Here is a 15,343-nt window from a genome sequence, read left to right as displayed (position 1 = left end):
AGGTGCACGCCTTTAATCCCACCGCTTGGAAGGCAAAAGTAGGAAGGTCATTGTCAGTTTGAGGCCAACCTAAGGAGACTACATAGTGAATTCCAGGTTAGCCTGGGCTAGGGTGAGACTTTACCTCAAAACAACCCCCCTCCCCAAATGCTCAATTCAGGGCTAGAGAGATAACTTGGTGAGTCAAATGCTTAGTTTTCCCTGGAGCATCCATTCTCTTTCTGTTTTTCTCTCTCTCCTCTCTCCTCTTTCTCTCTCTCTCTGCTTGCAAATAAATAAATGACAAAAAAAAAAAAAAAGAGGCAGATAACATTTCTGAGGATAGCTCCCAAGGTTGTCCTCTGGACTCCTCACACATGTGCACATATGGGTGCACACACATCCATGAATCCACACATACAAACATGCATATGCACATGGATTCTGAATTCAGAGACAACATATTTCCTATATTCCCTTTAAGTTTTAAGAGATTCATATTCATGATGTAAATATACTTACTGATTAAAGAAAACAAAGCCAAATATTTCCTACATTATTTTAATGTACTTACTGCTATTTTTTAAAAGATTCCTAAGTTAAGGTAATATATAGTAAGCAAAAATACTTAATTCTTAGAATATTTATTCCTTGAATAAAGTGAATAAGTAAGCTTTGGGATGGTCCACTATTTAGTATTATTGAAAAGTGACTTTGTTCCTATATGTAGCAATAAACATACACAACATTCTACAAATTCGAGAAATAAGTACATTCTAGAAGTAAGTCTAAATCTGAGAATTCTAGAAGAAAGTGTAAATCTGAGAATACAGATTCTATGGACACAGGCCAAAAGATCATGCATTGTGAAATCAGTTTGATGTTTCTCAAAGTACAGAATAGCTGCTAACTCAATCAAAACCATACTATATCATTGGTACAATTTCAAGCTTATCAGAAGAAAAGCATTAGAAAAAAAATCAGTTCTGTTACCTTTTAGTCGGTGACTTAGAATTTGTTCCAAAACTGCTGCAAAATTGTTAAATTCAGGAGATGAATCGTCAATTGTTTCAAAACAAGACCGGTCAATCAGGGTCTTCACAGAATACCTGTAACATAAAGATTATTGCTTTTACATAGAGTTAATTCATTCACTTCAGTATGGAAAAATAGGAAGAACCTAGGGCCTAAGAATTTTAAATAGAATTAAATAGGATTTGTGCATTCATGAATGGTAAATCCAAAGATTTTAGGAATAGTTATAAATAGAAAAACCTATACACCTATAAAGAATGCTTCACTTTCTCTACAAATCAAAATGCCCTTTCCATTTTATACAATGTGGGTGAGGGCATGGGAAGGCTCTGGGGATTGAACCCAGGGCCACTCACATAGTAGGCAAGCGCTTTAACACTGAGCTACATCATACCCCAAATGTCAATGAACTTTCTTAATTTCAGTTTAAATGACATTTTTTTTTTTTGCTGAATTATCCTCAATATTCCTACAATAAATGAATATTTTTGTTTCCCTAAAGAGACAAATACAATTTAACTTCTGTCATTTGTGTTACCTAGCCCTTACTTATTAGAATATAAACTTATGAATTCCTCCAGGGCAGACACACATCTTCTGAGTGTTGAACTCTTCCTTATTCCCTATGGACAATTCCTTCAGCAGTGTACTTATGACATACTTCTTAATATATTCATAAACTCCATTTTCAAAGACTGGAAATATTTAAATGTAGATTCTAGGGCAAAATAAACACAGTTTTTACCACGTATAGACTCATATACTCACCATCAAAATCAGGATAGAAAAGAGATCTGTCACCTCAAACAATTCCCTCATCCTATTCCTTTTATGGTTTTATCATTTAAAGGACAATGCACGAGTATCCAAGACAAATAGTGGAAAATGAAATTAAGTAGTAATAATAAGAGGTATTAAACAACTAGAAATGAAAACTCTGAAAAATAACCTTGAAAAATAAAATAAAATCTCTTTCTTAGGCTGTTGGCTTAATGGTCGTTCTATTCAACCCAAACAGAAAATCCACAAGTATAAAGGAAAATAAAGAGATTTCATATGGCTTATATCTATTAATTACTATATAAAAATTAAACATAAAAAATTTAAACAAAGGGGACTGGAGAGATGGCTTAGCAGTTAAGTGCTTGCCTGTGAAGCCTAAGGATCCTGGTTCAAGGCTCGATTCCCCAGCACCCACCTTAGCCAGATGCACAAGGGGGTGCACGCATCTGGAGTTTGTTTGCAGTGGCTGGAAGCCCTGGCGCACCCATTCTTTCTCTCCCCCCCCCCCCTCTCTCTCTGCCTCCTTCTCGCTGTCACTTTCAAAGAAATAAATAATTTTTTTTTTAATTTTAAAGAAAGGAAGCCTTCAGTTAGCACAGTAAAGAGCCATAAAAACGACTCAGTAGGAGTTGGAAAGATGGCTTAGTGGTTAAGGTGGTTGCCTGCAAAGCCTAAGGACCCAGGTTGAACTCCCCAGTAAGCCAGATGTACAAGGTAGCATATGTGTATGGAGGTCATCTGCAGGGGCTGGAGGCTCTGTAGTGCCCATTATCTGTCTGCCTCTTTCTCTCCCTCCCTCAAATAAATAAATTAGTAAACAAAATATTAAAATATAATTTTATAAAAAATGACTGGGTAAACTGAAACCATGCAAAATGATCTTAGTAACTGATGAAAAAATAATTTTAATTATAATTTAATAATAATAATAATTTATAATTGTGACATTTACAAATCTCAAAATATTTTAAAACTCTAATATGTAGTCAATTACAATATAGAAAGTAAAAAAAAGTAAAACATTACTCTAGAATATCATAACTTAAGATATTAAAAACACTGGCGGCATCTGTAATTCCAGCATTTGAGATGCTGGGCCAGTTGTGAATTCCAGGCCACCATAGGCTACAGAGTGAGTTGTAGGTCACCCTGGGCTAGAGTGAGACTCTGGGATAGAATAAGACTCCAACTCAAAATACTGAGGATTAAAGTACTTTATTTCTTCAGCAAACAATTATCAAGAGTAGACTGGAGCTTGTCTTAATTCTTCCCTTTGGGTAACATGATTAGACATGAGCATGCCTTGGCCAACTGTCCTATCCCATTTTCAGTGTGGATCAACTCTTCATATTTTAAAAACCGATCAATCTATTTATCTTCTATGTTGCAGTGCAAATGCCTCATCAGCATGCTACTACTCTGTCTGGCTGCCAGCCTCTTGTCTCTCTCTGTTCAGCAATAATGGGAAGCTTCCCCCACCCCCCATGGGTAAGGGAAATCCATGGCTTGTTGCCATGAAAATGATGGAAAGCAGGCCATTGGCATCTTTAATGTGAATCACACCAAGTGAGCTAAGATAGCTTTCTCAGTGATCACTCTAATTCTTCATATGTTAGCACCTCCATTCAGCATAAAAAAGTTACCAGTATCAAACTTGATGAAATCTCTCTACTATACAAATCAATCCAAATGGTGACAGCTTCCTACATTTTCTCCCTTACACTTTCAATGTTGTGAAACATCTCTGAGAGGTCTTTTACTGTGAAATGCTTTGCCATTTACTTTAGGATATCTTTCTCTTTCCTATTACAACCAATTTCCTCTGCTAAATTCATCCAGATGTTTACCTTGATCATCTTAAAACAGCAGTAATGCCTTTTCTTTCTTTCCCATTCTTTTCCTTTCCCTTTCCTTTTTTGGGGGCAATGTCTCACCATGTATACCAGGGCCAAAGCTAATGTACAATCCACCTTCTTGCTTCAGCTTCCTAAAAGCTGGGATTGCAGGCATGTGCCACCACACCAGGCTCAAACAGCAGCACTATCAGCTTTTTCATAGTGATTTATTTATTCAGCAACTTAAATTATGTTTGACTTAAATTTTACTTTGAGCATAATCTTATTTCCTTGCTATACTTTTATCTTGAAAATTGGCCATCACTCATCTATGTATCCATTTGATGTAGGCTTATCAATATTAGGAAAGAAAAGTTTTACTCCCTGTACATAACTATGCCACAAAGGCATAATGAACAGTCCTTTATAGACTTTGAAAGAAGTGAAATGGCTAGCTGTCAATCATGATGTGCTTCTGTTGTTTATGCAGTCATCTGTGGATTGATGAACTACCAACAAAAATGTGTTTTATACATTTGCTCAGTTAATATATGGTGATAAATTAGAACTATACTAACTAATTTTATTTAACTCAATTGTGGTAAATAAAATATAACCATACAAAGGATTATCTACTTATTAATTATAAATAAACTAAATCTACCATATATTATATATTTTAAAAAGTATATTTTATAAAATGAAAATTTCATTTTCTTAATGTTTATTATTATTATCATCAAGATGTTTCCTATGGATACATCATGTGTTGGCACCCTTTATTCCCTCATCCCTGCCCCCATTCTGTTGGGGACGCTCCTCAGTGGACTTGCAGGTATTACCCATGGTGTTGCAGTTTATGTGTTGTGGGAGCAGTAGTCAGTTATTTTGGAGGGAAGGGAATGCCTTTGGGTATGATGTCTCAACCTGTGTCTATTACAATCTTTCCACGCCCCTTCTGCAAAATTTCCTCAGCTGTGGTGGGTGAGTTTTAAGTCTACTTCAGTGATGAGCTCTTAGGAGCCTTAGATCTCCGTTTGGTAGGCGTTGAATATCGTCAGGGTCTGTATCCTACACCCTGGCACTGATTATGAGGAACAGCATGGAAGTGACACTCTTGCTCATCTCCCCAGTTCCTCTGTGGATTCAGCTATGGCTTGGCTGCAGTGTAAGAGGTACTTCATTGTCTCCTCTGGTCTTGCTACCTTCAGAAAAAGAACAGGTTCTTAAATGGAGAGTGAAGTCTGCATAGTTTAAATGGGATAAGCAGTATTAATTTAGGGAGAATTTGATGTATGTAACTCCTCTTTTAGCCAAAGATTTGTGACAGCTTAACATTGGAGAACATAATCTTTTTAGCTTCATGAGACCCCACTGGTTGAGTGATTGTTTAATTTCCTGAGCTTCTGAACTCTTATTCAGGAAGTATTCTTCCACTCCCATAGCATGCAGAGTGCTTGCAATTTTTTTTTTTTTTTCCAGTAGGAGAACAGTTTCAGGTCTTACATTGAGGTCTTTAATCCATTTGGACTTGATTTTTGTGTATAGCAAGATGAGTGGGTCTAGTTTCATTTTTCTACATATGGTCATCTAATTTGTCTAGCAACATTTGTTGAAGATGCTGTCTTTTTTCCAATCTACATTATTGGCACCTTTGTCACAGATCAAGCAGCTGTAGTTACTTGACCTAAGGTCTGGGTCTTCAATTCTGTTCCATTGGTCTATGTTTCTGTTTTTATTCCTGTACCATGCTATTTTTGTTTCTGTGGTTTTGTAATGTAGCTTTAGATCAGGTATAGTGATGCCTCCAGAGGTGTTCTTTTATTGCTGAGGATATGTTTGGATATCTGAGGACTGTTGTCATTCCATATGAATTTTGAGAACATCTTTTCAATCTCTGTGAAGAATGATGCTGGTATTTTATTAGTATTGCATTAAATCTGTATATTACTTTTTTGACAAGACTGAAAAATTGTTATTTGACATTACTCTTGAATTTACTAATAAATTAATTAACTTATTCATATACTAATCAAAAATATTTTCATTAAGAACCAGGAATAGTTTCCAGTATTTTTACCAAGAACACTATTATTACTGAATGACAAATGAAAATGTAACAAATTGTGGAAAGAACATTAAGAGCCACAAGATGGGAAAGTGTAGTTTGAGGTATTGTCTGCCTGACATGAACAGACTGGCACATTCATGAGCCAGTGATTACCTATGTCCCCAATGATAACTACCCTCAGTGGAAAAGGGGTGGGAAGAGAGGACAAAATAGGATAACCTGATGGTAATATTCCTAATTTGCAATACGTTCGTAAAAGTCCCAGTAAAAATTATTTTTTAAAAAAGGTTTTTTTAAAAAAAAATTGTTTATTTATTTATTTGAGAGCAACAGACACAGAGAGAAAGACAGATAGAGGGAGAGAGAGAGAATGGGCGCGCCAGGCCTCTGCAAATGAACTCCAGACGCGTACGCCCCCTTGTGCATCTGGCTAACGTGGGACCTGGGGAACCGAGCCTCGAACCGGGGTCCTTAGGCTTCACAGGCAAGCACTTAATCGCTAAGCCATCTCTCCAGCCCTAAAAATTATTTTTTAAAAGATGTAGTCTCATTAGGTTTTTACCCAAAAAAATCTACGACTTCCAGTCAGAGCTGCTTTCACCCAACAAAAGTAGAGTCTCCTTCAAAGTCAGGCTGACCTGGAATTCATAGCTATTCTCCTACCTCTGCCTCCCAAGTGCTGGGATTTTAAAGGTGTGAGCCACCAAGCCCTGGCTCAGAGCTTCTAATTAGCATAATTAGTATTAAACCACTAGTCAAAATCTTATGTAACAATTATTTTTGTGATTTTTTAATATAAGAGTCTCATGTAACCCAGACTGATGTCATACTTGCTATGTAAGAGAGGATGACTTTGAACTGATCTTCCTTTTACCTCCCAGGTGCTAGGATTATATGTCTGCCACCAGTTCTTGCCTAGAATACCTTTTGAAAGTTTTGTTTACCCTATCTGTTCTACTAATAGGGACTCTGTTGGCATTAGGCTGGTATTCATAGGTCCATGTTACAAGTATCACACAACCAAGCTCACAAAGAAAGATAAAATACCCATATAAGAAATAAATGTGATCTTTTATGTTCAAGGGGGACTAATGCCTAATTATCATGGACATAATACCCACAAGGAAAAACTAAAAAGGGTGGTAAAAGAGACAAACACACAATCCTATGCCCTGGAGACAATGGAAGCTTCAGACCAGGTGGCATTCAGATCAGACAAGGGACACTAATGAATATTAACATTAGGGGGCCATCAAGGCTAAAGACGAACATGGGCCAAGACAATGAGCAGGAGACACTACTGAGGACAGTGCAGTGTTTGCTCTGGTAAAGGGATGTAATCTGCTCTGAAAAGGTATCTATACAAACCTCAAAATAGAGATAACTTACACCAGCTTTTAACTCCTCACAGTTCACTTGTGTCCCCATTGTGACACTAATGAGATGAAGTCTGCTTTGTTCTCACACTGACTAGGGCAGTATGCTCCAGATACATCCCCAAGTAAACAACATGCAAATACAAACTCATCAAGTAGAAGCCAACATCAAACCTCCTATACTAACCTACAGTAACAGCATAGTTTAGCCTTTTGTAACTCACAAAATATGCATACTGTATACTGTTCTGGAAGCACTATGTGCTGTATTAGAGTCCTCTTCTTGAGGTAGTTCAAAGCCTTGAAACAGAAAATTTATGTATCTGTCTACACTACCACGGATAAATAGTTATTAAAGCTAACAATCAAACCTTTATCTCCTGCTTCTCAGATTATTACTTTTTTTCCTATGGATAGTAACAAACTTGCAACCAGAAAAATAGAGATGAAGCTATGAAAAGATATTTAACCCAACAAAGAATCCATGAAACAAGAGGAAATCTGTGGCATTCCTCTTAACGGTTTGAACTTGACTAAAAACAAAAACCCTTACTTGCCTTACCAAAGACATGCACTTTACAAACTACCCAAGAAGTTAGCACTGAGGAGCCTGAGGCAGTGGGCTGAGATCCAGGCCAGCCTGGTATAGACAGTGAGACCCTGTCTGAGGACAGAATGAGAGCTAGCACTCACAAAAATAGTAGTGGGTTGCTCCCAGCACTTGGGAAGCAGCAATGGGAGCATCACCATCGAGTGTGAAACCACCCTGAGACTACACAGTGAATTCCAGGTCAGTCTGAACTAGAGTGAGACCCTATCTCAAAAACAAACAAACAAACAAACAAACAAACAAACAAACATAATTATAATAGTGGGAACATAAAATTAGCATTAAATTATTCTTCAACATAGTTCTTCCAAAATACTATAAGGAAGGAAGCTTGATCAACTGTCTAGACAGGAATCCTTGCTGGCCAGAGTATTAAGGTCTTCTTCATAGCTGCAGGGATGTTGGCATATGCCTGTTTGAGGTAGACCAAAGAGCCTTGAGGGACTTTGGCTGGCTTTTTGTGCTGTGCATTGATGTCTTCCAGCACCTGCTGCCAATGACTCAGCTTTGTCAAGTGCTTCTGGACCTCAGCATCTTGCCACTGCAATTCATTCCTTAGTTCTGATACATCCTCCTTGATAACCTACTCAGGTTTCTGAACAGATAACTGCAATCTTTTTTGTAGGAAAAAGCACTCTGTTTTGAAACTTCTGAATACACTGATCAACATCAGTTCCAATTTCTTCCTGATCACCGCCATTCACATAATCCTGACTCACAAGAGAAATGAAGCAAGCCTCAAAGGATGACTCTAACTCATCCACAAACATACTGTTCGATGATCTGGAAGCTCCAGGTGCTGTGTGAAGGAGTGAGGCCTGGCCTGGGAGACCTGGTGGGGGCAGTAAGGGTCTGGGGGACTGCTGAGTAAAAGGGGAGCTGCTATATCTCTATATGTTGCCTTTGGTAGAATTGCCATTTTCACAATATTAATTCTACCTATCCAGGAACATAGGAGGACTTTCCATTTTTTCAAGTCCTCCTCAATGTCTTTCTTGAGTGTTTTTATGTTTTTATTATATAGGTCTTTCATATCCTTGGTCAGTGTTATTCCAAGGTATTTAATTTTTTTGTTGTTGTTGCTATTGAAAATGGGACAGCCTCACTGATTTCTTTCTATGCATATTTGTCCTTTGCATATAGAAAGCCTACTGAATTGTATGCATTGATTTTGTATCCAAACACTTTACTGAAGGAATTAATCACCTTTAGAAGTTTTGAGAGGGAGACTTTTGGGTCACTTATATACAGGATCACATTATCTGCAAATAGGACTAACTTGACTTCTTCCTTTCCAATTTGAAACCTTTTTCTTTCTCTTGTCTTATTGCTTGGGCTAGTACTTCTAGTACTATTTAGAAAAACAGTGGTGGGAGTGGGCACCTCTGTCTTGTTCCCAAAGTCAATGAGAACTCCTTGAGTCTTTCCCCATTATTTGGGCTTTGGGTATATTATATAAATAGCCTTTATTGTGTTGAGATATAAACCCTCCATACCTATTCTTTCCAGTGTTTTGATCATGAAGTGGCATTGTATTTTGTGAAAAGTTGTCTCTACATCAATTGAGATGATGATGTGGTTCTTATGTTAATTTTATGTGGTGTATTACATTGACCAATGCCTGTATTTTGAACCATCCCTGCATCCTGGAATGAAGCCTACTTGATCAAGGTGGATAATGCTTTTGATGTGTTGTTATATTTAATGTGCAAGGATTTTGTTCAGGATCTTTGCATCTAAATTCATCAAGGATATAGGCCTGTAGTTTTCTTCTCTTGTTGCATCTGTCTGGTTTTTGTATTAGGGAGATGCTAGCTTCATGAAAGGAGTTGGGGAGGGTTCCCTGGTCTCTGATTTTGTGAAAACAGTTTGAGAAAAACTGGTTTCAGTTCTTCAATGAAGGCTTAATAGAATTTTGCTGAGAAGCCATCCGGTCCTGGACTTTCATTTTTGGGGAGGTTTTTGATTAACTTTTCAATCTCCATGGATGTGATTGATAGGCTGATTTAGGAGATTAATCTCCTCTGTGTTTAGTTTTGATAGGTGGTTTGAGGGTAAGAATTTATCCATATCTTCAATATTATCCAATTTGTGAAGTAGAGGTTTTAGAACTATGCCCTGATGACCCTTCCAATTTCATGAATGTCTGTTGTGACCTCTCCTTTTCTCATTTCTGATTTTGTTAATTTGAGACTTTTTTTTTCTTGATCAAGTTGGCCAGGGCTTTATCAATCTTCTCTGTTTTTTCAAAGAACCAGCTTTTTGCTTCATCAGTTTTAAAAACTGTTTTCTTAGTTTTAATTTCTCCTCTGATCTTGACTATTTCTTTCCATCTGCAGCGCTTAGGGTAAGATTCTTGTTTTTCCAGTGACTTTATGTGGAAACTTAGGTTATTAATTTGGGATCCCTTTGTCTTTATTATAAAGGCATTTAGCACTATTAATTTTCCACTTAGACTGCCTTCATTGTGTCACATGAGTTTTGGTAAGTTGTGCTTTCATTATCATTTAATTCTAGGAATTTTACAATTTCTGTTTTGATTTCTTCCACAGCCCATTCATTGTTTAAACATGTGTTGTTTAGTCTCTAGTAGCTGGTGGAGTTCATTAAGAGTCTGTTGTTGATTTCTAGCTTTAAAGAATTATGATCTGATATGATATAGGTAGTTACTTTAATTTTCTTAAACTCATGGAGGCACACTTCATGGCCTAATAGATGGTCTATTTTGGAGAAGGTTCTATGGGCTACTGAGAAGAATGTGTATTCTGTAGAGTTTGGGTGGAAAGTTCTGCAGCCATCTGTTAGTTCTAGTTGATCTATAATTTCCCTATTGAGTTTTGGCTTTGATGATCTATTGATGACAGTGGAGTATTGAAGTCTCTGACTATGATGGTTTTGGTATGATGGTATTGGTGTTTCTGTTTTGTTGTGAAGTAGGTTTTGTTTTATAAACTGTGGTGCACCTGTGTTTGGCACATATATACTTATGACTGTGATGTGCTCATGTTGGATCATTCATTGATGAGTAAGAAGTGCCCTTTGTCCATTTTGATTATCTTTGAAGTCTATTTTATAAGATATCAATATAGCAGCAACACCTGCTTGTTTTTTTTATTTCCATTTTCTTGGAATATAATTTTCCAACCTTTCACCCTGAGGATGTGTCTATCTTTAGGGGTGAGGTAGGTTTCTTGAAGATTGCAGACAGAAGGGTCCAGTTTTTTTATCCATCCTTATAATCTGTGTCTTTTGATGAGTGAGTTAAAACCATTGATGTTGTTAAAGAGTTTTAACTATGATGTGTCTTGAGTGTTTCTTCTTTGGTCCTGTCTTATGTTCTGTGGGCTTCTTGTACCTGCATGGGCCTCTCTTTTAAAGAGATTCAGAAAATTTTCTTCAGTGGTTATGTTGAATCTATGCCTCTGGCATGGATTTCCTCTCCTTCTTATACACCCATGATCTGGATGTTTGGTCATTTTAAGGTATCCCACAGGTCCCTCATATTCAGTTCTCTTGATTTGTTGAACTTAGCAAAGTTTTTGGCCTCCCAACGAACTTCTTCTATCTTATCTTCCAAGTCAGAGGTTCTGTCTTTCACAAGAGTAACTCTTTAGTGAGGGGTAGAGAGGATTTTATATGCTCTATTTAATTTTTGTTTTCTGTCGTGTTATTTTGCATCATGTCCATCTTGTTTTTGCAGTATGATTCCAGTTCACGTTCTGATATTCTTGATGCTTCCTGGAATTCATTCTTACATTTGATCAAGTCTTCATTAAGCTTAATCAATTGGTTATTGAGATCTTCCATTTATTGACTCACCCTCAATTCATTCATATCTCGTTTCAGTGTTCTAATGTTTTCTTCAATTAAGTGAAGCATACTATCAAAAGTTAAACACTCTAAAAGACAATTTTGTTCAATTTCATTGATATGACTTTTTTTTTTTTTGATGGTCTTTCTCCCAGTTCCACAATTCGTTTGATCAGGGTCACATTTGTTGTGTTTTCATTTTGGGGTTAAATTTCTCTTGATTTCTCTATGACTTCACTGGAGGTTTCTATTGTGAGTCTAGGCACCCTTGGTGGACATCTCTCAGTTTTCAGACTTTCACTGGCTTTTTGCATTGTGGTCTACCCATCTTGGGGAGCCACATTATTCTACTGAGGAAGCAAGTTCTTATTCTTGTAGGATCTTCAGAAAGTGTTCTGTTTTAAATGTGAACCAGATTGGTGTACTGGTGTACGATGGAGTTCCAACATAGATGTGCAGACTGTGGAGGCTGCAGGTATATCAAAGGTACCTGGGGGGAACTGGGAGTTCTAGCCTACTCAATCCACTTCCATGTACTCCTCAGCATACAGGAATCATAGGTTGGGGAAACAGGCCCCAGGAAGCTGGAGAGTCTGAGGCAAGAGGACTACCTCTACAGTGGACCATGCACCCTCTGACTCAGAGAAAAATGGATATTGATACCCAGGGACCAGTCAGGATACCAGAGCAAAACACCTGCTTTCCACAGCCCCCACACAGGGACCTAAATCACAGGCAGAAGGACCTGGACCTGGACCAGGGAGGAGCCACAGAATAGAGATCTGGCCTACTCACTCAAGGCAGCCCAGGGTATCTGGGAATTGGGAATCCAGGGGCACTTTGACCAGGAAGGCGGAGCAAGGGACCTGCTTCTGCAACAAGCTTGTAGCCCCAAGGTAGCTGCAGGGGGAACTACTGGGACCAGGAAACTGGGAGGAGCCTGGGAACAGATATGGCTTATTCACTAGGTGCCAGGTGCACCCTCCATGTAGGGTATCTGGGAATTGAGGAGCCAGGGGCACTTTGATCAGGAAGGCAGAGCAAGGGGCATGCTTCTGCAGCAAGGTCACAGGATCCAAGCAGCCCCAAGCCAGCTGCAGGAGGACCTACCAGGACCAGGAAACTGGCAGGAGTAGGGAAACAGGGATCTGGTCTACTCACTTTGTGCTGCACACCCTGCATGCAAGGTATCCGGAAACTGGGGACCCAGGGGCACTTTGATCAGGAAGGTGGAGCAAGGGGCCGGCTTCCCCAGCAAGCTTGTAGAGTTCAAGCAGCCCCAACTAAAACAAAAATTTCTAGTACTATTGTTTACCTGCTTATAAATACCTTTATAAAATTCATTCTTTCCTTTTTATTATCTTATTTTTTATTGTGAATTAAACCATATGAACATACAGCATGTAAATACCTTTAAAGTTTATTTAATAAACAAATGATTAGATCTTGTTTTTCAATATTAAACTATTCTAATATTGCATGTTATATTGGTTCTAGAAAACTCTACTGTACATTTATTAAAGAACGGGAATTGTTCTGGGCATAGTGGCACAAGCCTTTAACCTCATCACTTGGAAGATCCTAAGAACTTGCAATAGTACTAATTGTATGCAGAGTTAAGAAAGCTGTGACTCAAATAATTTCCTGTTTTCCTTTTGTTCAGGTAAATAATTTTTACTGAGAAACCCTAAGACAGATTCAAATTCAACTACATAGTAGTATCTACAGTAGAAATGGGAGCTCAGAGAAGAATTTTATTATATAATACCACAGGGGGTGAAAAATAGCTAGGAAACAACTTTCATGAAGGTGGTCACTTGAACCTAAAGAATATTAGTGAGATAAATATTAGCTGCAATGCATGTATACATGAATACAAACAAGAAGAATATAGAGAGAAACCAGAAAGGATTTGAAAAGTTTTGTTTAATAAGTCCATTTGAGTTATAAGAAAAATGATGCCAATAACCAGCCAACTTTAATTTTTTTTATTTATTTAAGAGACAGAAAAAGGCAGCTACAAAGAATGGGCACACCAGGGCCTTCGGCTACTGCAAAGGACTCCAGACACATGTGCCACCTTGTGCACCTTGCTTAAGTGGGCATTGGGGAATTGAACCTGGGTCTTTAGGATTTGCAGGTGAGCACCTTAACCAGTAAGCCATTTCTCCAGGCCCAACAAATTTTTTTTTTTTTTTTTTTTGAGGGAGGGTCTTGCTCTAGCCCAGGCTGACCTGGGATTCACTGTGAAGTCTCAGGGTGGCCTCAAACTCATAGCACTCCTCTTACCTCTGCCTCACTAGTGCTGGGATTAAAGGCACGCAATACCATGCCCAGCCCCAGCAAACTTTTTTTAAAAAAATGTTTTTATTTTTTTTTTACTGACAACTTCCATAACTGTTGACAATAACCCATGGAAATTCCTTCCCCCACTTTCCTCTTTGAAATTCCACTCTCTATCATATCCCCTTCCCCTCTCAATCAGTCTTTTATTTTGATGTCATGATCTTTTCCTCCTATATTGATGGTTTTGTGTAGGTAGTGCCAGGCACTATGAGGTCATTGATATTCAGGCCATTTTGTGTTTGGAGGAGCTCATTGTAAGGAGTCCTATCAAACTTTTAATAGGAGAAAATAACTGAAGTTTTTTCAGCAGGAGATTAGAATAAGTGTTTCTAAAACAGAAAGCAAAAACTGAGGCTGGGGAAATAGCTCAATCAGTAAAGTCCTTGCTGTGCAAGTATGAGGACCTGAGTTCAATAACTAGCACCCACATAAAATCTGGTTGGGTTGCTTATGCCTGCATTCCAAGTACTAGGCAGTGGAAGAAGGCAGATCCTTAAGGCTTACTAGCCAGATAGTCTAACCTATCTGGTGAGCTAATGAAGGACCTGTCTTAAATGGATAGCATACCTAAGGAAGATACCCAAGTTTTTTGCCTGAGTGGTGCCAAGAATCATACACATGTGCATGTGCATGCCATATATGTGTGTGCACAAATACATATAAACGTGCATACACAGATGTGCACATAGCACACACATGCCTAAAAAGGAAAAACCAAAGCCATGTGATCCTCCTCTCCTACATTTGACTTCACTAGAAAAAATTTCATAAATGGTTCTAATTCTTGTTAGGTAGAAACTGACTATCAGCACATTCCTTAAGGTAATAAAATCCTACTGCTTTAGAAAATTATGTCATCCAAGATAGTAATGCACATCTATGCAATAAGCTAGAAATGTTTTAAAATAACACAGAACACATATCACAAAAAATGAGTATATGATTCAGTTTCCATCTTTAACAATTAAATTAGCTTTTAATAACTTTTGCTTTCCAGGAATTACAGAAAATTATCTACTTCATAAAAGCTAGTGTAAAGAAACAGCCATGGTTGCTAGCATACATATTTTTATGGATCAAGAAAAAGACATTTACAGATCAAGCCAGTCAACAAAGCACACAAATTTTATTCTCGTGTTAACTTCACAGTACATTCCTAGAGAAGATCTGTAAGATTAAACCCAATATAATGAATTACAAAACACAGAATCAATTTTAACTTGACAGCCATTTAAAAACTAAAAATCAAAAGGATCAATACCCAAAGCATACCATAAAACACAACTTATACTGTTTCCAAACATAGATATTTAAGTATGAAAAAGCTTTTTTTAAAAAAGAATTTTTTTTAATGACAACTTCTATACCTACAGAGAAAGCATTTTAAGTGATTTTATTATGTGAGGACTACTAAAGAAAAAAATGCAACGTTCCTGAGCTTGGCTTCATCATGTATGTCCTACACTCCTGCAAATACTAGCCAGAACTTCAGAAGGAA

At 37.7% G+C, this 15,343-nt stretch overlaps 1 protein-coding gene and 1 pseudogene across 6 annotated transcripts in view; both read right to left on the bottom strand.

Moving 5' to 3' along the window:
* Positions 1-15,343, bottom strand: part of Rundc3b (RUN domain containing 3B) — a 146,839-nt gene that overhangs the window by 100,759 nt on the left and 30,737 nt on the right. For all 6 annotated transcript variants that reach the window (XM_045160433.1, XM_045160432.1, XM_045160435.1 and 3 more), the window contains exon 2: positions 973-1,088. In XM_045160433.1, coding sequence (XP_045016368.1) covers positions 973-1,088 — 116 coding nt within the window. The remainder of the gene's footprint in view (positions 1-972; positions 1,089-15,343) is intronic.
* On the bottom strand, positions 8,033-11,568 carry LOC105944306 (annotated as a pseudogene).

The sequence above is a fragment of the Jaculus jaculus genome, chromosome 10 (assembly GCF_020740685.1).
Source record: "Jaculus jaculus isolate mJacJac1 chromosome 10, mJacJac1.mat.Y.cur, whole genome shotgun sequence".
In the NCBI taxonomy this organism is placed as follows: Eukaryota; Metazoa; Chordata; class Mammalia; order Rodentia; family Dipodidae; genus Jaculus; species Jaculus jaculus.
The sequence above is the reverse complement of the archived record's forward strand: the minus strand, read 5'-3'. Positions and strand labels throughout refer to the sequence as shown.